This window comes from Numida meleagris, chromosome 2 (genome assembly GCF_002078875.1).
Source record: "Numida meleagris isolate 19003 breed g44 Domestic line chromosome 2, NumMel1.0, whole genome shotgun sequence".
NCBI classification, from domain to species: domain Eukaryota; kingdom Metazoa; phylum Chordata; class Aves; order Galliformes; family Numididae; genus Numida; species Numida meleagris.
Genome location: NC_034410.1, coordinates 83043506 through 83070234, shown reverse-complemented (window position 1 = coordinate 83070234; position 26729 = coordinate 83043506). Strand labels below are relative to the sequence as shown.

Sequence of the window (26729 nt, the reverse complement as noted above, 5' to 3'; positions counted from 1 at the left end):
CATGGAAGGATAGCATCTGTAGCCTTTTCTTTTTAAATTTGTGTAGATAGTAATGGGTTGATCTCTTTTCTGACAGTTGCTCTAACATGCTGTGGTGCCTGGTTCATTGGTCTGTGCTGCAAGACCAGGATCATTGCTGGCTCACCATGATGTCAGTAGCCTACAGCAGATTTTGTGTTAGAGTGGAATCTTGTCTAATCAGTTCTCAGCTGATAATCTCTTGATGCTTTGATTTGTCTGAAGCAACTACCTCTTTATCATGCTGAAGGGGATGTTGTTTAGACTGTATTAGAATCCTTTCAGGTGAATAATGCAGTAGGCTGCATGGAAGTGCAAACTATGTAGGGATTACTTTTGGATTCTTGGTGTTTTAAAGCTTCTAGTAGATTCCATGTGGAAGTTCTGTGAAGTTATAAAATTAGGTTATTTGTGTGAGGATTCTTGAGTTCTTCGTTTTGAAAGCAGATGTCTGTCAAAATCTTAGAAGTTTTCTAAAAAAGTAGAAGAGAGAATCCTTGCAAGTCTGGCACCACATTTCACATCTAACAGCAGGGGAAAAAGTATGATTTTGTTTATTGATTGTAAATTTAGATGGCTTGTTGGGTTTTATAATGTTAGCTTATTTAATATTCTTCCCTCCTCTCCCTTTACTTCGGAATAGATTGCTGCTTCTATTGTTTCTTCTTAACTTCCTTCTGAGATACTAAACAATATATAATGTCTGTGGATACAGCTTCTTGTAAAAGAAGCTTTTATGGAGGCCTTGTTTCCTTATCCCTTTAAGCAAAACAGCTAAGAATGATTTTTCTAAGAAGTGCTGAATGACTGAAGCAATGACACTGTTTATGACTTGGTCCATTTTGAGAGTCTCTTAGGAGGTCCTTCACAGGTGAAGTACTTTGTGGAACTCTTTAATGAAGTTTTTCACAGTTGTTGGACAGTAGAATTTTTATGGTTGTTTTTTTTTCTCCTGCATTTGGAATAAATGTAATGTCATGTATTTTATTTTTGTTTATGGTCTGAATCTTTCTTTTTCCTCTTTCAGTGGCCTCAAGCAATCTGAAGCCGAGTCCTGCTACATAAATATAGCACGGACACTTGATTTCTATGGAGTGGAATTGCACAGTGGTAGAGTATGTTTACAATGCAATATTTCACTTGGAAAATGTTTTATACACGCTCTTGTAGATTATGTATTCAGCATTAAAAACAGTAGCATTTTATTCTTGACTTTAGCACGTGTCACTTTTGAATTTGATATTTTTTGAAAAGTTTCTGAGTAGCTTAGATCCTGGAATTACAATAATAAAAAATAAATAAACTAGATTAGCCTCAAAAGAGTTGCAATGCATCTTAAAAATATATTGTTTAATACTGCAATACATTTTACTTAAGAAATTTACTAAAGTTTATGAATGTCTTAATATAAACAGCATTCATTTTCTTTCAGTGCTAACACAGCATTAAAAATATCAACCCGGTTTTTATTCCTGTATCCCCTGACTCTAGGCTAAACCTAAGTGGAAGATAACCACTAGGGATGTATTTGAAACCCTTCAGACACAGGGTATTTGTTGATAAGGAACGTATCCTGGCATTTCATTGTTTGATTACACTGTCTGAGAGAGGAATCCCCAATATGTTTTTTTCTTGCATCCTGGTGCACAAATGGTAATTTGTGCTTTTATGGGTTAGTGAACTATTTTGGCTTAAAGCTTGTGACATAAAACCTAATGAGCTCCTTAATGAAGATGACTACTGTTTTTACTAACATTTATCTGAGATTTGTTAATAATCCTGACATGGAGAATTTTAATGAAAATATCATTAGTTGCACCAGAGGAGGTTCATGTTGGATATTAGGAAAAATGTCTTCTCAGAAGGAGTGGTGAGGCACTGGAACAGGCTGCCCAGGAAGGCAGTTGAGTCACTGTCCCTGGAGGTGTTAAGAAACTTTTAGATGTAGTGCTAAGAGACGTGGTTTAGTCAGGAGATATCGATGGGAGGGGGACGGTTGGACTAGATGATCTTTGAGATCTTTTCCAACCTTGGTGATTCTATGATCAATTTTTGTAATTATGCAGTGGATAGAAAGGATCATTTTCTTTCCTCAGTATAATTCTGTTGTCTTGTTGGGTTTTTTTGTGTATGTTACCACAAATAAGTGAGTGAGTACATTAAATTTTTAAAGATCCCTAAAGTACTCCTGTATAAAGCTACTGTAATTGCATTCATATTCATGAAAAAATTATATTAAAAACAGTAATGGCCTTTTTTTTAAAGGGAATGGGGGGAGTACAGAGAAAAGGAAATGACTGAGGGGATTAAAATATGAAAACTATGCTCATATCTGATAGGGGAATTAGGAGAGGCCAGTTTTGCATGATGACTGTTAAGATACATTGTTTCAAATGCAGTGGTTGTGGGTAAGTAATATGAGAAATTTGCACATGCATGCTATGATGATGTGTGTTTTGACAACACAAAAATTTACCCTTACGTGTTAAATGAGTGTCTTAAATCTGACTTTGTCTAGATTCATTGTCCATTCTGTCATCTCTGTGATATTTCCGCTTTACTGAAGAGCCCCTTACCGTCATGCCTCAGATTTTCCTGTATGCCCTTAATTTGATCAGTCTATGCCTTTTAACTTCTATTGTCGTTTACCATTTTGATAAGTGACCTTAAGTTCCAGACTTTCACTATGTGACATTCTATTCTCTTAAAATTCATGGGATGCTGTTTCTGAAATTATTTAAATTTTCAGTAGACTTCCTGAGTTGTAGGCTACTGAAATGCACACAGAATGTTAGTAGTGGTCACACAGTGTCAAATAGAAAGGGTAGTTCAGAGCAGACTGAGACATTTTCAATGAAACAAGATTTCAGTTCAGAGTAGCAGTGCTCTCTGGAGGTACTGGTTAAACAGTCTATTTCTTATTTCCAGTGCATTCTTTTGTATGTAATGGCACAGGTTTGTCTGACAACTAGTCATGAGTGCCTACCCTGCCTGACACCAAACAGTATTTTTTGTATGATCTGAATCAAATAGAGTACAGATTTGAGTAAAAGCTTCTCTATTCCAGGCTGCTAAGATGCAGATTGTCTTGCTGCTATTTTAATCTGAATTAATATCTTTGTTGCAATTGATTTATTTTTCAAAGCCTATGAGAAAAGTAATAGCACTGGATTTCATCAGAGTGGACGTTCCTGGTGTTCTGTCTTGGTAGAATACTCTCTCATTTGCTAAGTATTTTGCCTGTGCTGCAACAGCAGTCCTGCAGAAGAGTATTCATCGTTTGGTCTCATCTGGTAGTTGACGTTGGCTGTAAACAACACTTTTCTGAAGTTCAAAAGAGTCTGCTGAATTGGTCTGTGGTTCTGAAGTCTGCAGTGAAGGTTAGATGTCTCCCTCCACCACATCTTTACTGAGACTACTACATGAAACCCCAGCTTTGACAGGGATATTTGGCATACATCTTCATAGCCTTCCTGCTTAATACTGTTCATAAATCATCCTTCCTGTTTTGCCAAATCCCAGTGCTTTGAACACATGTTAGCAGAAGCTAGTTAGAAAACACATTTTTGAAAGGTTTTATCCCTGTGAATCCTTGTAATTCAGCTCTTTTCTTGTGGATAAAATAATCTTAGTCTTCTTAGATATTCTGTGTGGCAGAGAAAACAGGTAACAACTGGCTTGTATGCTAATAGCCAAAAGAAACTGGTGCTATTGTACTGGTGGTCAAGAGAGGGATATTTTTTGGATAATATTTTTTAAGCATTAGATGAATTTCTAGTTCGCTTAATCTTAGTGTTCATGATGTGAAGTCAAACATTCTGCAGAACTCAAGTTTGTGAGCTTCCTTCTAACAATCAAACAGAACACTTCCAGTAGTGACTTAATCAGAGTTGGGTTTTCATCTGCAATCGTTTCTGCTTTTCTCCACGGATCAATCTGAACCTTTAGAATTGTTGTATTCAAAAATGAAACGATATTAAGAAACTTGAGTGAATTTAATGCCTTAAAACTGTATTGAGGTTTCTTGAATTCTGTACTGTATTTCCTTTTTACTTTAGAACACTATCTCGTCTGATGAATAATTGTTCTGATATTAACCCATTTCTTCTCTGAAGAGGGGATTTTATAGAAACAGAAGGGAAACTTGCAGAATCAATGCTATTTCCATGTCTACAAAAATCTAGTTAGTAATTGCATTTGAAATTAAAAATCAATTAGTTTTTAACTATGAAGATCCCTGGCATAATCATTTTTTGCCTTTATAAGAGTTGTGTTTGTGGTTTTTTCTGTGGTTATCTCTATAAAGAAATAAGGAAAAAGAGAAGCGTATGTGTGACAGTTCTTAGTTGTGCAGTTTAATAGCACAGATGCTTCGAAAGGGAAATAACTGCCTATCCACATCATCTTTCTTTTGTGAGACCCTATTTCTTTATGCTAGTCCAAGATCTTGTTTTCAGATTACTTGTTTAATACAGGAGAATTCTTTAAATGAATAAGCAAGGAAGATTAGGTGTTTGGACTGAGGTAGAGGCAGAATATGAAGCTTGTTCTGGCACAGCTTCTAGAAAAAATAGAGTGCTTTGGCCTACTTAATCCTCATCAAGGGTTTAGCTAATTCTCATGTTGGACACCGGGACAAGGTTCTTCATCAGAGGGTGGTCAGGCACTGGAGCAGGCTCCCCAGGGCAGTGGGCACAGCCCCAAGCTGACAGAGTTCAAGGAGCGTTTGGACAACGCCCTCAGACATAGGGTTTGAATTTTGGGTGGTCTTGGGTGGAGCCAGGAGCTGAACTCAGTGATCCTTATGGGCCCCTTCCAACTTGGGATTTTCTGTGATTCTTTTTCTGGTAAATAATTTAGGCTTTCAGTTTTTTCTCCTAAGCTGTTTTCTCTTCAGACTATTGGTTTTTTTTTTATATATTATTTTTTCCTTTAAAGCAGGAACTTGGAGTAAGTTTCAAGTACCAATAAAGTTCTGCCCTGTATTAGTTTGGTGGTATCAGAACAATAGCAGCTAAATCACATGTATTCCCTTGCCAAAACTACTCAGTTTTTTCCCCAGCACATTAAAATAAAGGAGTGCAAGTTCTGGATTTCTGTATTACGCTGCCATAAGCTGTGGCAAGCCAGGAGCATCTTCAGATGGAGTTTCAACCACCTCCTGTAGCAGCAGCCAGTGGAAAAGTGGGGCAGCAGATAGCTGGGAATTGTTCATCATTTCAGTGAATTCTGCACTATTCTGAGATTAAGCTTGCTTCTACAGCTACCTATATAATAATTTTCATTTATTAATCTCTCAGAAGTAGAAATGGTGTCTCTCTTATCTTGTTTTCAATGCTAATGTACTATTTATTAAGTATTTAGGTTATGTTCATTCTCTGTGAACTGCTGTGGTATTTCACAGGAGATTTGTACACTGTTGTAAATCAGATTCAGCTTCATTCAGTCATATACGTATATCACAGTTTTATTCAACTATTTTTAAAGGATTTACTGTAGACTTTCCACTATTTTTAGATCATACGGTACATGGTCTGTTCTTCTGTATCTTACTAACATGAAGAAATAGGGATTGGATATACAAGAAGTCTGTGTATTTCACTGAGCACAGAGTACCATCTAGAGGAGCAGCTAAGCTACTGAAGGCTTTAAGAGAACCTTTGGCTGTCCTTTGCAAAGTAATCTGAAGCTACATTTGAGTCAAACCTGATATTTTAACTAGTGGGCTCTATGCTTGTGTATATAGTGTAGATATATGCACATGTTCTGCTCTGTATAGAAACTTGTCTGTAATGTACTAGAACAGGTCTATCGTGGAGAAAATGTAAGCCAATATTTGTAATTTTTGTAACGCCAGTTTGGGTTCTGCCTCAAATTGAGCATTCAGCTCTAACCTCTTTTTTTTTTTTAACCTCAAATTTTTGCTTTATTTTTAAGCTTTTATTTTTTTCTTGATTATCTCAGTAATCATAAAGCTGTTGTAAGTTTATGGATGCATTTTTCCAATTGAACATGTTAAGCTAATACACAGGTTTCTTTCTTAATTAACAATGTATCAAATATTCATATACTTGTGCATATTTCTTTACCATACTCCCATATGCAGAATTGTGGCCACCTCCTGCCCAGTCTTTGTTAAGACTTCTTTGGAAATGATGACAGATCTTTTTAAACAGCTTAAAATAAAACAATTTTTGTCCCATTTGCAAAACTTTGACTGGCTCATCTTGAGAAGTACTCCAGCTTATTTACAAGTGCTGAACTGGCATAAGGCTAGGCTGGAAACTTTAGTGTGATATTGACTTCAAGAATATCTCATGTAGTAAGATGAACATTACAGCTTGCTTTAATGACTGAAAAACCTAGTAGATAGGATCAAAGAAAAGACAAAAGGAAATCCTAACAAGTGATTGAATTTTTGCCACAGGAATTTTATGTTTTAAGTATAGAGAACTGGAAAATGAATTTATAAGTAGAGAAACGGGAATCACACAAACTTATGTTTCTGCTCTTACAGTACTTTTCTGTTGCAGGATCTCCATAATCTAGATCTCATGATTGGTATTGCATCCAGTGGAATTGCTGTATATAGAAAACTCATCTGCACAAGCTTCTATCCCTGGTAAATTCCTTTAATAATAAAGAATTATATCTGGTCTTTCAATTTGTATTCCATTTGCATTAACATTTATTTCAAAGAAATCTGCAGTACATATTTTTGTTCCTTATGGAGTATCATGATATTTCCTTACACTGAGATAAAAATGAAACTTGTTAATTCTTACAGACTTTTGAACTACTTGTTTGTAAGTAGTTTGTTTGAGTCCATTCACATAGCGGTGTCAGTGTATAAATAGGAGGACCTTGTGGTTTTAGAGATTTGCTGCTCTTATACACAAAGATGTGTAGTGGTTTTGTTTGTTTTTGTTTAAATCAGCGTTACTAGAAAGCTCAACAATTAATGGTCTGCTATTCGCTTCATAGAAATGTAAAATGAATTACTTGGAATTTTGGACTTATTGAAACTAGAATAATCTAATTTATATACATTTTTAGTTGTCATCAGACAAGGCTGTCTAACGGTAACTTGTAAGATTTAGAGTCTCTGGGGAAAGAGACTTTCATTGTCCCATGGTACTGACAACACATGATAGTGCTTTAGAAAATATTCTCTAGGAAGATGCAGTGTATACAAGCTATCTAATGTGAATGACATCAGAGATTAGGAAAGCTATAGTTATGCATAGTGTTTATGTAGTTTATTTATATTATAATGAGACCTCTTAAGTAAGTAGCAAATGGTGTAGTGGTTTGAGTTTTCCTTAGGATTTTTGAATTGGGTTAGAAGGAAAAGAGCATCTCCTTCTTTTTCTTCTTCAAAATAAGTGTAGTTTGATGATAAAGTACAGTTTTATCATGTTATACATAACTTTCTCATATAATTTGTAACAGTTTTTCTGGAGAAAATTTTCAGTAAAATGATGTAATACTTGTAATCATGACAGGAAAAATGCATTCCAATGAGTTGTACTGGGTTTTTGCACCTTAATTGTGCAAAAAAGGTGTATTTGAGGAATACTGGTTATAGGCATAGGTTGTTCCTTCCATTCATTATGAACATATTTCCTAGGATAAAATAATAATAATATAGGTTTCAATTTAAATTTTAGTGGAAAATGTACTGCATAGTCTCTGGATTTTCTTTTTGTTGCAGTGAATTATCTTTCAACTTGGATATACTGTAGCCATCCTATATGCATGTCAGTAGTGCTTTCATACAGCGCAGTAGTGTCTTGTTTTTTTTCCACTTCTAATGCACACTACAGCATAGAAGACTTTTATCTTTCATCTTTGTGCCCTGAGCTCTGTCCTTTCATATGTCAGTCTCCCAGCTTCTATAAACAGCTGCAAATTTTAAAAACTTGCAACTGGAGGCTCATTTTCTATCATTTGCAAGACTTATTGTGCCAACTTTAGTGACCTTTGGCATGAATGGGTAATAGTAACACCTGAAAACCATAGTGACAGATATCTTAAAATCCAGTAATATGTATTTTTTTATAGAAGGGAAACAGTGCTTTACAGCACATAACACAAGAGGAATTCACAACGTCCTCTAGTTCAAGAACTGCCCCGAAAGTAATCTCTCTTCTTTTATTATGTTCGCCTACAGCATCAGAGGTAGATGCTGGTGGTATGGCAGTAGAGGTTAAACTTTCCTGACAGTAATCTGATAATTTTGTTGCCATGTGAGAGATGGCAGCAGAGGGGCAGTCTGACAAAATGCCGACTGACGTGGCAGTGTGTATGAAGCAAAGGTGTGTCATTGAATTCCTCCCTTTGGAATAAATGGCATCCATTGACGTTCATCGACACTTGCTGAATGTTTCTGGAGATCGGACATGTAGATGTGAGCACAGTGAGCTGGTGGGTGGTGCATGTCAGCAGTGGTGACAGCAGTCACCTCCACTGGTACAGATTTTTACAAACGTGGCATGCAGGCTCCTGTTCATCACTGGCAAAAATGCATGGCTAATGGTGGTGGCTATGTTGGAAAATAGTGCTTTGTAGCTGATAATTTTCTCTATCATCTAGTGTTATTGGAGACATTAGGAGATGTTACTTTTAAAGCGACCTACATACTTTTACTCCTGAAGAGCAAAGAGGAAAAAAACACAGATGCTAAAACATTGTGCACATAAAACTACTGTAATTGACAAACAAACAAAAAGAATCGAGGTGGGAACAAAAACGTTTTTTCAGTTTAAATAACTTTCTCTTCTGAAATAGCAGTTTTGGGCACTAGTATTGTCAATTGCCTGCTCATGCAATTGTTTCAAGCTTTCCTACTCTTTTTTTAAATTGTATACCCAAATTGCAAGGAATGAAAAGGCATGAACTTGCTATGTAGGGGATGACTTTAGATATTTTATTCCTGAGTAAGTTATTGTTATTCATTCAGGAACTGTGTCCATTTTTTCCATTCTAACCCCTCCCTACTCATTTAAAAAAAATAAAAATAAAAATTGTCAGGTGTCAGATAAGTATGTTAACTGTGTTAGCTAGTACCGTGTACACTTGTACTGTACATAGTTTTTCAATTTCTTTTTAGATGTCAAAGTGCAATATCTGGAGTTTCAATGTATGTTGGTTGTATTGAAGGTGTGAAGGAGACTCCTCACGGAACATTGTATGCCTGAGAATGCGAAAACCCATTCAGATAATTGCAATTGTTATTTGGACTTTTTATGTACACTGTTTGCAGTAAGTCATCTTCCTGTGAACTGAGGAGGCTTCAGCATAAACATGATGGAACTCAAGGTGGCAGCAAACACCATCAGAGCACTCTTTCCAACAGCGAAATGCTCTGCAGCTTTAATGGATATCAATACAACTGTATCATATGATATTAATCAACGGGGACCAAAAGTGTTTGAGAACAGAGGCAGTGATGAGAGTGCCCTGCCTTGGTAAAGGGAGGATTTTTGATGAAAGCAAACTATGTAAGAATCAGTCAGAGGCAACACAAGTCAAGGCAGATTTTTAAAATAACTTTGGATTTAACCCAGAAATTCGTATTCTCTAGAAAATTATTCTTGGAGTGCTTTACTGTTATGTGATAATTTCCAGGTTCATTTGGCAAGTAAAATATCTTAAAGGCAAAAATATACAAGCTCCTCTCTGTTTTACATCAGCAGCAGTTAAGGCAGCGTATTAAATGCTGTTTACTGAATGCAGATTCTTTGCTTTGGGAACTGGAGAGAAATTGCTGAAGGAATATATGCTGCACTGCTAGCTAAAATCAAGATACAACTGAACTGAGTCTTACATAGACAGCATTTGACAAGAGCTTTCCTTCTGAATCTTCCTAGGGCAAACCATAGGATTTACATTTAAGAAATATTTTTGCTTCGGGTCAAAAAATACCAGCTCCATGGTGATCAGAAATGAACAACTATTGTTCAGTGAGTGCTAAATCTGCTTTGACCCTTGTAAATGATAGAAAGACCAGAGCCAAAATGTATCATTATCACTGAGCTTTAGCTACTGAGCATTTTAAAAGTAAATTGTGAAGTTTGATATACTGTGAATGCTGCGTGTTCACTGGACAGATGATTGGTGAGTGGTAGGAGCAGCTGAGCCACCTGTTAAAATAATTGCATTCCATTCAGCTCATATTTTGGATGTGACACCTTCAAACACTTGTTAAATCTAAATCCTTCAGTGCCTTAATCTCTTCTTTCAGTCTGTGACTTGTGCTGAACATGAACATTGCCTTGACTAATAGGCATAGTGCTGCAAATGATTTTGTGTTAATGTTATATAAAACTGTCAGATTAGCAAGTGTAGTTTGTCACTGAATTAAAAAGGCTTAGTTATGCTTTAAGAATGAATGGAATTGAGAGGTATGCTGTGTATGTACAGGAGAGTCAAATAAAAGAGACTTATTGCCCTGATTTGACATGAAGTGATTATGAGGTCAAGCAGCAAATTGTTTTAAAAGAAGTGGGGAGAGATGGAGAGAGTTTTGGTGTTTTTAGATGCTGCTACCTTTTTGTTGTTAGCTGAGGGATGTTTTGCTTAGTCTGCAAAGTCACTCATTTGTATTTTGTATTTCTGCTGGCACTACATTAGTGTAAGAACAGTGACAGGAACTGTGTAAGGTGTGAACAACTCCAAACACTGAAGTGTAAGCAAAAATAAATCGAGGAAGGAGAGAAACTAGAACAGTACTACTTCAGCCAGAGTAGCGCTAAGATTAAGATAGATACAAATAGATAAAAATGAGTTCCACCTCAGTAAGTATTACTACAAGTTTATATGACTTGTGGGGAAGATGGGAATGCAAAACTTTTAGATATACAGTACAGATCATTACCACTTGAGGCAACAAGTCAAGTGGAGCAGATATTTCTAGAACTGGCCTTGGAAGAAAGGTGGATATTATTTAAACTTTCCAGTACCTTGAACAACAATTTGGTTGCCTAGGAGTGCTGTGAATGAAATTCTTGTTCGTTTGTGGTTCTGTAATTGATAGAGGAGAATATTTTTTTGGAGATGAGCACAGGTTTGGTTTTCTGCCCCTTTTATACAACAGCAGGAATTGTTTGTTCAGTTCCCTCTTGTTTGTAACTTGCATATATGCTCTCCTCTGTGAACAAGGAGAGTTGCTCTGTAACAGTGCATCCCACACAGGAATGAAGAATGGATGATATGCTATTGTTCTAGTTGCTGAATGATGCAAAAACTGTGTTAAGAACTGAGATGATCTTTGATATGCTTTCTATCTGGAGAAATCTAAGATGATGTGAAATGTTAGCAGTCAAACAGAGTATTTCAAGACCTTTAGTAGCAACCCTCTGAAAATCTTTTGTCTGGTGTAGATGGCTTTTTCCACAACCATGTGACTTGATCAGACCTGAAATAGCTTTCCCCAGCTATCCATATGGTTCCACCTGATTACAGAAAAATGATTTTCCAGAATGTGTAGATTTCAATTATTGAAGAGCAGTATTGTAGGAAAGAATTGATAATTCAGACAAATCTTGTTTAGCTGTAGGGAAATGTGTGGGAACCTAGATGTTTATTTAATTTAGCAAAACTGATAAACACTTTTCATTTTAATTATATCCTTAAGCACTAATTCCAGTGTAATCCTAGCCTTAGAAAATCTTTATTCAAAAGTACTCATTTCAGCTATGTAGCTTATGTTGTATTTTTTACAGTGTTAATAATATGTGAAAAAAAGGTTAACACCCATTCTTACAGTTTTCATCCTTCAAATTTAACTATGATTACAGTGCTTTTGTTGTTAAGAGACGTACATTATCTTTCAATGTTCTAAGTCAGTTCTGTGAAATTTCTGGTCAATTTTAGATACTGTATGACCAACCTGCTCATGTCATTAAGGTCTTAAATGTTGTTCCTTTAGTCACAGTTGTCATATGATTCTTAAGTTATACAAACTTGACACGTTTAACATTTGTGCAGCTAGTAAGGGATGTCATCAAGCTTTTACTGCAAGAATAGACTTGGTGGGAGAGAATTGCTATGTGAGCTATTTAAAGAGTAAATGAGGAAGAACCTTAATCTTCTAAAGACCTTTCCTTCTTAGCTAAAATTTTTTAGTTTCTTGACGTCTATTTGCCACTCAACGTACACGAGATGACTGCATATTATTCACTGAGTGTTTAACAACTATAATCTCTTAGGCTTACAGCACACTGTGTTATTTTTGTTTTTTTTTCCCTTTAAACATTATTTAGCATTTCATGGTCTGCCTTTCTCTTTTAGGGTGAACATATTAAAAATTTCCTTTAAAAGGAAAAAGTTTTTTATACAACAACGGCAAAAACATGTAAGTAGTCATTTCACTTTTTTCTTAGGTGGTCGTATTCAAATTTTTGTCTTTAAAACTTAAGATAACAGAGGGCTAGACGTGTAGGTGCTCTGTTATTTTGAAATTGTCTTTTGTTAAGTTGCCTTTGCTAGTGTGGTCCTTTTATGCTTGCTCATTTCCCATTTTTGTTTCCTTTCCAACTTGGAGCCCTTCCACCTTCAATCTGTTGGTCTTTCTAACTCTGGTTTCTTTTCCGTTGTATACTTGAGGGAAACACAGCTGTTCATCCTTTCTTCAGTGTTTAGTAACCTAGCATTTTTCTTGCGAGTTGCTGTTGCTGTTTTCTTTGATGCTCCTTGTGCCCCTTGGAATGCCTCACAGCCATGAATCTACTAAATCTACTTAGTTTTATACAATTTGGAGAAATGAAGTGTCAGTGTGTGATGGTTTCTGGACTTAAGACTTTTCTGCTGTCAAATTGAAGTTCTCTTTCTGGAGACCAGTGTCACATTTGAAAAGAGCAGCATTTTTGAAGTTTGATCATTTGAACTTTCGTTAAATGATGACATTTCAAAGTCCTTAATTTATTTTACCAATCTCTTATATAATTGTAAGCTTGTATGAGATAACAGTAACGCTGTGTCTTGCTTAGAGCTACAGAACTGTAGGGAAAGTGAGTCTGGATACACGACCTTTTACTCTTAGTAGATTTGAAAAAGCAGACCAGGTGAGCTGTTAAACCTTTAGATACAGTCATCCTTGTCCTTTATCTCCCCATTGCTTGAAATGTAGGGCAGCAGTCTGCATAACTGCAGTACTCTAATGATGCTACTTTGAAAAGTCTGCTGTGAGAGTGAGGAGCAGCTGGACTGCTGTTGCATTTCTCTTGAACACTGGGTTGCTTGAATGGTTTGTGACTGCACATGGCTGATGTTGTGTTGGTCTTTTGCTTGGAAGCGCAAAGGAAAATAAGTGAATAAGACCGTAAGTAAGGAACACGGAAGAACGTGAAGAAAGCAGATTGGATGCTGTGTGTTAGTAGGCAAATTTTTATTGAAGATGGTAACAGAAACACTTGAGAATTTTGCATGTCATATGTAGATTTTCTTCAAAATCTGCAGAATTTATTAAAGCCTGTGAATTTGCAGTCACCTAGGATATGTTGTTTCCTTGATTTATTCTCCTGCTCCTTTTCTTTCCTTATGCCACCGTTTTGAAGAATCGACTTGCTTTCTCTCTCACCCTTTCTGTTATTATCTCCAGTTCTACCATCCCACTGCTTCAGTCTATTGATCTGCTATTTGATAGAAGTAGGCACTATTTCTGTTTTTACTAAAAAGCTACAGAAGGGCTGAAAAGCAAGACTAATGAACCAGTGGATGTCTGATATTTTAAAAGCCCATGATACTTAGACTTAACGAAGGGTATAACATTTATAATAGGAATAGAAGCTATGCTAATTTACAGGCAGCTTTTTGAAGCTTCCAAAATAGAACTTGTGTGCTTATGTAATGCTTGAAAACAACTGTTCCTTTTCTGCATTTTGGCATGTTTTTACCTCCTATGCTGTAGATGTACCCAAATTCTCTGTGATAGAGTAGGTATACACCTGATGAGAGTTCTTCCCTTACGCTAAAATACTAAGACACTCATTTTAGCCTTTGAGAATTCTTCCCTTTACCTTAATGGTGGCACACTTCTCCAGTCCTCACTTCTTGAAAAATGACTAGAATACTATTCTTTTGGAACTTGCCTTGAGAACAATGGTAAGTACTAAATCTTTGGATCCTACTAGAACACTCTTCAGCTCTTAAAATGGTGCATAGATTTTGTGGCGTGACTGACAAGGTGGCCTCTTAGTGAGCCAAAAGGCTTAGTTAACAAAAGATTTTATTAATTCAAAAATTGAATGGATTTTTTTAAAATGTCTTTAAGGTACTTTTCTTAGTATACGTCCATATTTAAATTCTCAGCCTATTTAAAAGTACTTAAGAAGATTTTGTGTCAGCAGTTGACATAAATTTACTTGTGACCAAGATTAATTGGTCTTTTCAAATTTAAATTTAAAAAAAATGGAGTATTAGGTGTACCTAATTCCTTATCTTTACACTTTTCAGTATAATTGAGATGTTCAGATAAACGGATTTTTATGCCCATTAAAAGACCAGGCCAACAAAAATATCTGAATGTTTCCTTTAAATTGTCCTTTGGAGTAATACAAAGCACTTGAAGTGGTATCCAGCCAACATTGAATAGCTCAGAAGTGCTGTTATTCATTAAAAGTTTAAGTGCTGTATGCTTGTTATCTCACAAGAAATTCTGAGTTAAAATTTCACAGGGCTTGCACATACTACTTTGTATAAACTAATTAGAAGTAACTGTAGTGAACTGACAAAGATGAATTGGTTCCAGCGTGTTGAGTGTGTGTGATGCAATGGAAGCGATGATAGTGCCTTCTACTAGGATAGGAGAGTGCTTGTAAAGGTATTCATTAAGATTCACTTTAGAAAGTGATACAGAGAAAAGTGGCTCACCATTTTCAAAAGTTAGTGGAGTCTCAAGAAGAGCATGATCTCTGAATAGAAGTACTGTTCCCTTGGCTGCTAACCCTTAAATGAAGGTGAGGAGGGTCCACCCCTTCTGGTCACTCAGGTGCATTGCTTGCGCCTGAGCTCTCTGGGTTAGCCACACCTTTTCACCAGGTGCTCAACCATTGGTTCAGGCTGTGACCTAGCAATTCCCATGCAGGGTGAAAGAACTAACCCTACAAAAAACTTTTTTTTTCCCCATGTTTTAATAGATACAGGAAGAATAGATTACAATCATTTAAATGCTTCGCAATGCCAAAGATGGCAAAGGGGCAAATCCTTTTTTAGCTTTCCGTAGAGATTCTCCTTGTCTTTTCCACTACAGAGAATCGGTAAATGAAGTCATTACACTAGTTCAAGTGCTTTGCAGAATGTGGTATTGATTTCTGATACGTGACATTTTTAAAATGTTGCATAGAATGCATAGAAAGAAAAAGAATGCGAGAAAGCTAGCTTGATTATCCTGGCTAAAATGGTCTGTAGTTACTTCCAAACTGGTCTGTTGCTGTGAACAACCAAAAGGACCCTGAAACTAGAAGTCCAGGTGTTATCCATGTGATTTATTTCTGGACTGTGGTAGAAAGTTTTGTTAGGTCTTTCAGTCATTAAATAAATAGGCTTTGCGACTCAAATCCTTACTTTCTCAAAACTATGAACTAGAAAGAGCACTTTGTTGACATGGCTGCCTGCCTAATTATATGCTGCAATGTCAAAATTCAAAAAAAAATAGCTGAAAAAGATGAGTGATCAAATTGTGAACTTGTTTGTTGTTTTTTTTCTTTTTCCACAGAGATGCTGAGTTCTGATAGCAATTAACTCAAGTCTCCCATTAGCTTGCTTATCACGCACACCTTTCTCCTCCTTGCTTTACTCTTTGTTCTGCTTTGTTATTTGTGTTAATAACCTCAGTAACTAGCCCAAGCTGTACCTTGTGCAAAACTTTATTGAGCACTGGGATCTAAATGGCTCAACAAGTGCTTCTTCAATACACAAATGCGTGTGGTGCAATTGTGTTATACCTGTGTTCGCTGAGCACCAACGTTGCAAGTATGAATTTGCATACACAAACTTCATATTCTGCTTGCTTTTGATCTCCTTATTTTGGCTTTATGTTATCATCCGGAAAGCAGTATTGGAACTGAAAAGCAGCAGTTCCAGTCCATCACAGTTACTTTCATTTTCCCAAAATGGATCACTGTTAACATCTTGGCTATCTTCTAAAAGAATATTAAGCAGATTACTTTTGCATGCTGTAGCTCTTCAAGGAGCATATATATGAAGTCTTATATGAAGAGTTTGAATTCGAAGATAGATTATTTTTTCCCCTTCTACCTTACAACCTTAATAAAGTGTTAAACTGTTTTGTTGGTCATAAGAAGATCAAGATCGGACAGGAAATCCAAACATTTGTTTAGCTGTTCTGTATTATACTTGTATATAAAAAAATCTTTGGTGCTATAGACTTAAACATTTCATTAAAATAGCACTGTAATAATTAGGAACTGGTAAGTTTGTTAATAATTGTTAATATTGCTTGCACTTATAAAGGGTTCATTTTGGTATTAGAATGTCATGTACTTGAAGTGGTGTTTCGTCCATCACCTGATCAAAATCTACTGTATGATGATTTTTTATTTTCCTGAATTCAGTTTGCTTATTTAGGCTAAAAGTAATTTCATTGTTATTTATGTGGTAGCTTTATAACCTTGTTTGCTCTGTTTGATCACCTTGTATATGTTGAAACATAAATTTTCTTACTGTTACAGAATGAATCCAGAGAGCATATTGTTGCCTTCAACATGTTAAATTACAGAGCATGCAAAAATCTGTGGAAGTCTTGTGTAGAGCATCACACATTTTTTCAGGCAAAGAAGTCACTACCTCATGAAAAAAAAATATTGTCACATTATTGGACCCTAGGTTCTAGAAATCCAGCAAAGTAAGTATTGTGTGAAAGCACGTTTCCCATTGTAAATGGCAAATACAGCATTTATGTAGGTGTCAGCTCAGTTTTGCTTGTGATTGTGTCATGTCAGTCTTTGTGAGCCACTGGACAAAAATTGTGTAATTTTGTTTTCCTTTTTCTTTTTGCACAATGGTGTCATTACAGTATAATGCTCATAAAAAGTTATTTCAGCCTAAGTTTGTTTTACTGTTATCATTTTAACTTGCCTTTTCAGCATAAGGTATAACAGCAATACAAAGTTAAAATGTTATGTGGTTAATGATCCAATAAGAGAATCTGCTGAACAGATTTGTTTTGAACTGTTTACTCCTTATTGTTTTATAAACACTGTCTAATATGTTAGGGCAATTTCTGAAGTCTGTAAAGATGTCAGTTAGTTACATGGGGATGAAAAAAGTTTCCCCATCCAACCATTCAAGATTCTACTGTCATGACACTTCTCATCTTTTATTTGCTTTGTTGGCTTATGCTGTCACTGAGCTGGTAGTTTCACAGTGGCATCTGAGATCTAGTTCAGAGCCTGTTATTTTGCTACATGAAGTTGGGACGTACCCTTTCCATATGCACCATCTGGGCTGTAAGTCTTATGTCATTATCCTCTCTGAATGTGAGGCTTTGGGGAGTACTTTAGCCCTTTGATTATCTGTAGTCTCCATAGACTTAGCAGAAAACTGCTTTTTCTGATGGTTTTTGGGCGTGTATTTTATTGCTGATTTTATCTTTTCTTTATTTTTGCAGTGTTTTCCCATAACTGTTTAATTGTTCCTTATTTAATTTATCTTCTTTCTACTTGGGCGCAGATTTAAATTCTGAATGATGTCAGGAGTTGGACTCAGTCCTTGTAGGTCCCTTCTAACTCATTATATTCTATAATTCTGTTATCATACTTCCAGTAACTTCCCAAATTTTGGCGATTGGCCCTTTATGTTCTGATGTCTCTTTCAGTACCTCAGAAATGCATACAAAAGGGACTATCATTGCCTATAAACGATGCCAGTAAAGGCACAAGCATTGTCCAGCCACAAGAACACTGATAAAATGTTACATTTTCCATTGGAATGGAATCTCAGTTTCTTTGCATCATACTGGATCATAGGTGAAATGAGTGAAAACAAGTAGCTGAATGAACATTGGAGTACTTTTCTAAGTGTTTGGAGATGTGTATTTTGAGGATTAGATCCTTTATGGGTCAGTACAAACTTGTATTGAGGAAGAGACTTTCTTAACACTTGTCAGAATGCTGTCTGGAGACCTTTCTCTCTGTCAAATCTGCAAGTGGATAAAAAATCCTGTGTTTTTATATACAGTGCACATACAGACATTGCATAACCCATATAATCTTAAGGAATAAGTTTCAAAGGGTACCAGTTTAGTATAATTCCAGTTTTGGTGCCCACTGTGGGGCTTGCCATAGGGGTTGGAGTGACCACAGGGTAGTTTGGTAATTGCTAGTCACTATGCTAGTTTTTTCACTATTTATGGAGCTTTTTGAGAGTCTTCTCATGGAACTATATTGTGTAGCACCTTGCTTGCTGTTTATTTTCCCTGCTATGTTGTTTGTCGTTTACAGGAATTGGATTAAGGTTTTTATTTTGCTATAGTTTGTGGCCTTGGCTTATATTATAATAAAATTGACAGTGGATAAACTGACGTGATGTATAAATTTGGCATTGCAAAATGACTGTTGTGGTTTAATCCAGCAGGTGGCTAAGCACCACACAGTTGTTCGCTCACTCCTCCCACTTCCCAGTGGGATGGGGGAGAGAATAAAAAAAAAAAAAAAAGGTAGAACTTGTGGGTTGAGATAAAGCTATTTAAAGCTATTTACTATGGCAGAGAAAAGGAAAAGGGTAATAGTTATGACTATATAATAGTTATATATGATAGTTATATGTGAGTGTATATAACAAGTAACGCAGAAGTAATTCCTTACTACCTGCTGAGTGATGCTCAGTTATCCCCTAGTGAGCAGAAGAGAGCAAGATGAACTCCCACCCTGTTCAGAACTCCTTCTGCATGATGTCACATGGTATGAAGTATCTCTATGGACAGTTTAAGTCAGTTGTTTTAATTCTCTTCCCTCCCAGCTCCTTGGGCCCTTTGCTGAGAATGGCCTTGACTCTGCACAATACTGCTTAGCACTAGCTATTAATGTTGGTGCGTTATCAACATTGTTTTTCTCCTAGAACCAAAACATAGCATCATGCCAGATGCTCTGAAGAAAACAATTCTGTCCCAGCTGAAACTAAGTTCTTATCTGCTGAGGCATCAGACAGGTAGTTAAAGTGGTTGTGTGCTCAGTTAAGCCATAGTGAGTTATTACCAATTCATGAGTTATAGGCACAAGATTCTAGATATTTTCTGTTATATTTGAATTATGTTTTGTCAGACACTTGGCTTGGTGCCAGTAGAACATACCAAATTTCCTGTTTTCCGCTCTATCTTAAAAATAACTCTCAGAAAAGGTTATTTTTACCCAGGTTTTTCATTAGTATTGAAGTAGGGATGAACTAAACAGTTTTATTGCAACAAGTGAGGGACAGCAAATGACTCTGATAATGAAGGATAAGCGTAGGTGACTCTTTAAAATGTGAATTATATAATGTACTTTCAAAAGCATATTTTATTTAACTGAGTTTTTGTGTGCAAAACAATTAACATATAGATTTTAATTTTTATTTCCTTTCAGGTCTGTAAACAGCCAGTACTGCAGAAAAGTCATAGGTGGGATGGTTTGGAACCCATCTATGAGGAGATCTTTATCTGTTGAGCATCTAGAGACCAAAAGCCTTCCTTCTCGATCGCCTCCTGTTACCCCTAATTGGTAAAAACAAGTTTCATCCTTTTCCCTACCTTCCAGCCTCCTACCTTTTCTAGTTGCATGTCTTCCAGCAGACTAGATATGTAGTGTCTACATATATGCTGTTATTTTGAGAATATTTGTAATGACAGGAGAAGAGTGGGTGTAACTTACCTTAGCTGTGGCGAGGCTTTTGATACTGTCTGGAGAAACATTACATCGAAGTTATGACATCATGTTTTGAATAGGTGGACAGCAACATGGGATGGATAACTGCTTGTCTTTGAGGGGTAATTGCTAATAAATTTTACTCTACGTGGACAGCAGTAAAAAGTGGTGAGTCCTGCAAGGGTCCATCATGGGACGTGTCCTGCTTAACATCTTTGTGATGTGGAGGAGGAAATGGAGTGTTTGCTCGTGGCAGGTGACAGCAAACTGAAGGGAGGATGAATCAATTAGCTTGGGGAAAGAGCTGCTTCCCAAAGGACCTTGACAGCCTGGAGCAACGGGCCAAAAGGAACCTTATGAAATTCACTGAAGACAAAGGCGAAGTCCTATGAAGGAAGGACCTGGTGCAACAGTAATATCTGGACTGCAATTCTATGGAGAAGGACCTGGAAGTTTTGTTATATAGAAAGCTGTACTTGAGTCATATGTGTGCCCTAGCAGCAAAGACCAACAGCAACAGTATTAACAGGATCCTACTAACTAGGATCTACTAGATGGTAGATCAAGGGAAGTGAGTATCCCCCTTTTGTTCAGCATTCATTAGACCTCTACCTAGAATACTTCTATCAGTTTTGAGTTCACTCAAATACACTGACAAACTGGTGTGAACTTAGCAAAGGCCAACAGTCACCAGGAACAGTCAGGAAGGTGGAGCACTTCCTCTGTGAGGAGAGGCTGAAACAACTGCACTTCTTTAGCCTGGAGAAGAGGTTTCCCAGATGCCTGGTAACAGCCTGACAATACATAAGAGGAGGTTCGCTGGAGGTTGAGGTCAAGTTCTTCGCATTGCTGCAAAACAACAGAAACAAGAGAGGCTCAAATTGGAACTAAGGGAAAAACTGCTTCACCACAAGGACAACTGAGCACTGGTTTGCCTAGAGGAGTTGTACAGTCTACGTCCTTTACATTTGTTGAGATCTGACTGAACAAAGGCATAAGCAGCCTCATCTGACCTCAGTTGACATTGCTTTGTGTAGGACATTGCACTAGATGACTTCCATAGGTGCCTTCCAAACTGAATTATCCTATCACCTTCCAGTACATAAAGGGGGCCTATAAGAAAGCTAAAGAGGGACTCTTTCTCAAGTAGTGTAGTGATAGGACAAGGGGTAGTCACTTTGAACTAAAAGAAGGTAATTCGATTTAGATATTAGGAGGAAATTCTTTACTCCGAGAATGGTGAGGCTCTGGAATGCGTTGCCCAGAGAAGTTGTGGATGCTCCCTCCCTGGAGTATTCAAAGCCAGTTGGCAGGGGGCTTTGGGCAACCTGATCTAATGGGAGATGTTTCTGACCATGGCAGGTGTGCTGGACCTAAGTGGTCTTTAAGGTATCCTTCAACCAAAGTCATTTTGTAAGTCTATGATTATAACTTTAACAAGTACAGGTAGCACAGGGGGATGGGATGGACAGTTCAATGTAGTATACCTGGAAGTATATGATCGCCTCGTGCTATAACAATTTTTTTTAAACTCATTATTTAAATTATGTACCTGTTGTTTAAAGTGAGACCTGTAAACCTGATATGAAGACTTCAGGACATAGATTGCAGTAGGATAGAAATCATCCTCAAAATGTTCTACAAATGATTACAACCTACTAACTTGTCTTCGTGTTCCCTTTGTTAAGGCGGAGTCCTAGACTACGTCATGAAATTCGTAAAGCACGACATTCATCTGTAGATAACCTTACAAATGAGATTTCTTATATTACTGAGACAGAAGATGTTTTTTATACATATAAGGGCTCTCCAACATCCAAAGACAGTGATTCAGAGTTCTCTCAGAACCATAGTCCACAGAGGAGGTAAGGACTTCTGCAAACAATTCATTGTACATTTTTCTGTAAAAATAAAACAGCTTTAGTATAAAGCAGTCATCATAAGTTATAATATTGAGTTCAGTCTTCTGTTTACGTAAGATTTATTTTGACAAATTGTTAAAGTGAAAATGCAGTGATACAAAATGACAAGTTAAAAACCAACCCTTCATCCCTAAACAAAAATTCTCAGTAAAATTAGAGAAGGCAAGCCTGTTCATGTCTGTAATATCGCATTTCCCAGTAGATTTTGCAACCCTTTCCCACCTATTATAAACTTTCTTTTCTCTTGCAGAATCTTTACTGGGCTTTTAAAAGAGTTCTTTTGTTTTCTATATTATCAGCTCCAGCAGAGTTGAAAGACTTGCTGCCTTAGATTAAACATGGAAACATAATGATACTAGTGGTCATCTATCTTTTTCTTACTCTGAGGAATTGTAGATTGCCACTGTGAAGGCAGTATCTGCTTTTTGCCTTCAGATGCTTTGTTCTATTCCTTAAGCTCCTGTCTTTGTGCACTGATTATTTGTTTGTTCATATATTATATTTAGTGCGTGGCTTTCCTCTTACTTAGAGGTGTTTTTTGATGAGCATACTACTAACTTCAGAAATAATGAAGGTACCAGTCAAATTTTAAAAAGAGAACAGAGCTACTTTGAAACTTTCATCTGAGGAGAATTAAAATGCAGGTTCCTTTATACAAAAGAAAAATAGTTTCTGGTGATTCCTTCCTTGTAACTCAAAGACATGATGTATTTTGAGAAGCAAGTTGATAGGAATTGCCTATCTCTTTGATAGCATTCAGTTACACAGCTGTAGCTTAAACCCTGGACTTTACTATTGTCTTCAAATGTGAAGAAAACAGTTTTTGTTACTACATTGTAGGATAGAGGTCCCTAAGGGGGGGGAGGAGGGGACGGAGAGTATTGCATATAGAATGAGTAATCCTTTATTATATTACCTATTAGACTTTTGTGAGGTAAAATGGTCATTAATACTTCAACAATTGAGAGGTAAAACAGTACTATACAAATAAAAGAATGTTTAAACTCTACTCTGAAGTTTTCGATAGTTTGTATTAGTCCACATTCCAGGTTTTTGTTCTTTATATTCTTACATTTGTCATTATTTGCCTCACTTTTTTTGTTGAAAGCTGTAAGGTAAAATTAATTTTGTGTAGACAAATATTTTTCTCTGAATGCTTTATTGAAATAGAATCTGGTCTACCAGCTATATCTGCTTTGTAAGAAAAGCATTTAACGTGCCTATCTTTGGTATTATGTATGGACAAACATTTGTCCTGGACTTCTGCCATAGTTCAGGATTATGCAGTTATTAACTAGCAAACAGCTTGCAGTGTACCGATAAAACTTTTAAAGCTAACTTGCCTATTTTTGTCATACTGGTCTTTAGCAGACTTGGACTGACATAATCAAAACAAGCTTTGGAAAAATATTGAAATTGCAAATCTGTTCTTGTAGAGGAGGGCCAAAAGTAGATTCTCATAGTCTTGCCTTTATACTGTCTTTAGAGGACTCTTCTTTTTCTGCCTAGCCTGCAATCTCAGGCAGAAGTGGTGGTAGTTAATACTGAGTATAAATGATGAATGTCTTAGGTGTGAGGAAAAATCTGAAAGAACTGTGGAGAGTTACTAGCAAGCAACTGCAAGATGCTGATTTTAAATCACTGTATTGTTACCTGAATTGGATCTTGAATCTTCATTATAATCATATGGATGCTTAATTTTTTTAATTATGTTTGCATCAGTTTCATTCACTGTCTGAAGATCAAGACTCTGCAAGCTGCATTTAGCGCAGGATATAGCTCTTTATTTTTTCAGGCTACCGTGAACCTTTCAGGGATCGGGGGAATGGGAGATAGTTTCTGCTTGTTTCAGTTCAGATTCTGGAGAATGTCTTAAGTTTTTCTTCATCAAAGTAACATCTACCCCTAGACAGAATTGCCTTCAAACTCATCTGTTTGCTTATTGGGACAAATGTATAGATAAAACTTGTCTGATTTGTTGTGTGCCTAATCTATTAAGTCGTGTTTGGAATCTTGGGGGATATTGAATTTGTAGAAGATAACAATGGTCCAATTTCCCAGTGAACGTTTTCTTCTCCTGACAATACCAAGCAAAAGTATTTTCTTAATCAATTTTCTTCTTTGCTGCATTTAATCATTTAAGGGAATCAGTCACATTCTATATTGTTTCTAGAAATTGGTACACAATTTAGAAAACAAATTATGGGGCACAGTTCTTGGTTCAGAGACTTAAAACATATCAATTTTTAATGTTATCTTCCATTATTTCACATTTTTCATCCATATTGTGCTGTATCAACATGTCAACACCTAGAACTGTTTCCTGTTATATACTTCGAATAACGATGCTGGAGATGAGGGCCAAGAATATCTTGTTATTTATCATATTCTTTCTCTGAAGAACATGGTGATTGTTTTTAAAATGTACTTTGAGTGAGTATCCTACCTTCTAAGTAAAAATTGAGTTACCTCCTACAGGCTGTGACTGTAAAAAAAAAAAAAAAAAAAAAAAAAAACCTAAAAATTAGAACAAACAATGCTCATAAGCAAACTGCTGAAAACCAGGGCGGGCTCCTATTTTGTTTCATGTTGGTGTAGCTAGACTGCTCCTGTTACCCATATTATGTAAGCTTCTATCACATTAAAGTACAGTGTGAGGCTCAGACATTGTCAAAAGAAGCAGTTTTTCTCTCTTCGATTAGAATCTGCAGAAAAGATTGGAGCTATTGCGTATGTATTATGGACCAAAAAAAATGCTCTAATCTCAAATTAATGTATATTAAATAGAGCTTTATTCACACAGAATGAATAGGCTTGCTTATCTAAGCCAAGCCATCTCAAATCACAGCTGCATGGAGAGCCTGTCATTGAAGACAGTGCTGAAGAGGACTTCAAGAAGACTTTTGTTTATTCCAGGGTAACCCAGCCTTTGTGAAGAAACCTTCGCTGTTCTTTCTCCTTTTGCTTGCTGTGCTGCTGTCAGTCTTATCTGACTACTACTGCCACTGAAAAATTAACCCTAAGACACACATGGAGTCCACACTGAAGACTTACCAAGTCTAATAGGTTACTTTGCATGTTAAACCACACTTTTTATTATTACTGTGCCTCACTAGTACCAGAGCAGGTTATCTAGTCTATCTTTCGACTCTGTGTTGGGTTATTTCACAATGTATTTATTCCGTCCCTCCATACATATGTGCATATTGCTTCTACTGTTTTGTTTCAAGAATAGTAGTAAGATAAAACATATTATTTAGCAGGGACACTTGTTTGGTAGCTGTTTTTCAGTTAGAGTTGGCTTTCCCCGGTCTTGCCCTGAAGGTATTTTCCTTTTGTAAGAGATTTTAATGTTCTTCTTTGAAGCACTGCTGCAGCTGACTTCCTACATGTCTCATTTTAATCAGTATGTAAAATTTATTTTTGCTTTTTTAGATTACATTTCCTATCTTCAGAATTTCTTAAGTATGAATATGAAAGGTTATGGCTTCCCGTTAACATAGAAAATATATGTTATTATATGGAATTATTATTTCTATAGTCATGTCTGCTGAAAAGCTGCTTTAGTTTGTAGGTTTTTTCATAGCTGCTGGTGTTATACCATCAGGCTACCTGGCATCAAACCATCCTGACCATCTGCTGTCCTGATCAGCAGAGTTGTGAATTGGAGAAACTTACTTTTGAGAAAAATGTTTGAATGTAATATATTTGAATCGTGGCTTGTTCTAAAGGAAGGCTGGTGGAGTTGTGCAGGGAATTATTTTCAGTTACAATTTTTCCTTTTTTTTTAACCTGCTGTGATACCTGAAGATGATCATTGTTGCAGTCTTTCTTCACAAGGGTATATCTGCAGTTTCCAGATTTTGAAATATACACAAACACGTACCAAATTTGGTATAGAAGAAAAAAATCGTTACTGATTTGTATTTCCATGATGTTAACTCCGTAGGTATGCAGCTGTGCCTCTTCTCTCAGGTAACAGTGATAGAACCAGAGGTAATGGCCTCAAGTTTCACCAGGGGGAGGTTCAGGCTGGATATTAGGAACAATTTCTTCTCAGAAAGAGTGGTGAGACATTGGAGCAGGCTGCCCAGGGAGGCTGTGGAGTCACCATGACTGGAGGTGTTCAAGAACCATGTGGATGTGGCACTGAGGGGCATGGCTAGTGGGCATGGTGGAGGTGGGTTGGTGGTTGGACTAGATGATCTTAGTGGTCTTATCCAACCTTAATGATTCTATGATTTGAGGGCAAAAGGTTACAGTAAAAATTAAGTAGCCCTATATGAAGTATGTGACACTGTTTAAGACCAGATCAGGATATTAGTAACCTTCAAATGTAAGTTATATTTAACTGGAGCGATAAGCTGATTGTATTTCGGAATCATACAATCTAACATGCCTGGTGTTGTAGCAGATACCAGAATTTCTCTTGACATAGCATCATCCATTCCCAGTACAGTATCTGTTTCTCGGAATTGACATCTACTAAAAAAAAAAAAAAGTAGCTGATGCAAGGAATGTCAGCTGAGTGCATAGCACACCCAGTAGTTCATGTGTAAGATCCTTCACAGCTGGTTTGAAAACCCTTACCTTCTATTAAGTAAGAAAATTAACATGACTAAAATGAGTTTGCTCATGTTCTGTAGATTTAAATGTTTCAATTATGCACGTTTTTAACACTTGGTGAACTTAAAATCAAAATATTCAAGGGTTACTATAAAAACCATAAAGGAATGTAACTGAGTAGTGGTATTTTAAGGAGCTTTAAGTTTCATTTTTCCACATATATGACTTCTCTTTTTCTCTCTTCTCTCCTCCCTGCCTGTAACAGTATTTTATTGGAAATTTTGGTGCCTTAGTTGTGGCAGCAATGTTCACACTTCACTATGAAATGAAAAATGAATCTAAATGGATGAATGAAAAAGGG

At 36.5% G+C, this 26729-nt stretch overlaps 1 protein-coding gene across 7 annotated transcripts in view; it reads left to right on the top strand.

Annotated features, from left to right (window-relative positions):
* Window positions 1-26729, top strand: part of PTPN3 (protein tyrosine phosphatase, non-receptor type 3) — a 161217-nt gene that overhangs the window by 94988 nt on the left and 39500 nt on the right. For 6 of the 7 annotated variants that reach the window (XM_021386948.1, XM_021386949.1, XM_021386950.1 and 3 more), the window contains exons 9-14: window positions 1046-1133; window positions 6552-6640; window positions 12313-12376; window positions 16713-16885; window positions 19602-19736; window positions 21569-21745. In XM_021386948.1, the coding sequence (XP_021242623.1) occupies window positions 1046-1133; window positions 6552-6640; window positions 12313-12376; window positions 16713-16885; window positions 19602-19736; window positions 21569-21745 (726 nt within the window). The remainder of the gene's footprint in view (window positions 1-1045; window positions 1134-6551; window positions 6641-12312; window positions 12377-16712; window positions 16886-19601; window positions 19737-21568; window positions 21746-26729) is intronic. The other variant, XM_021386955.1, reaches the window with a different exon arrangement.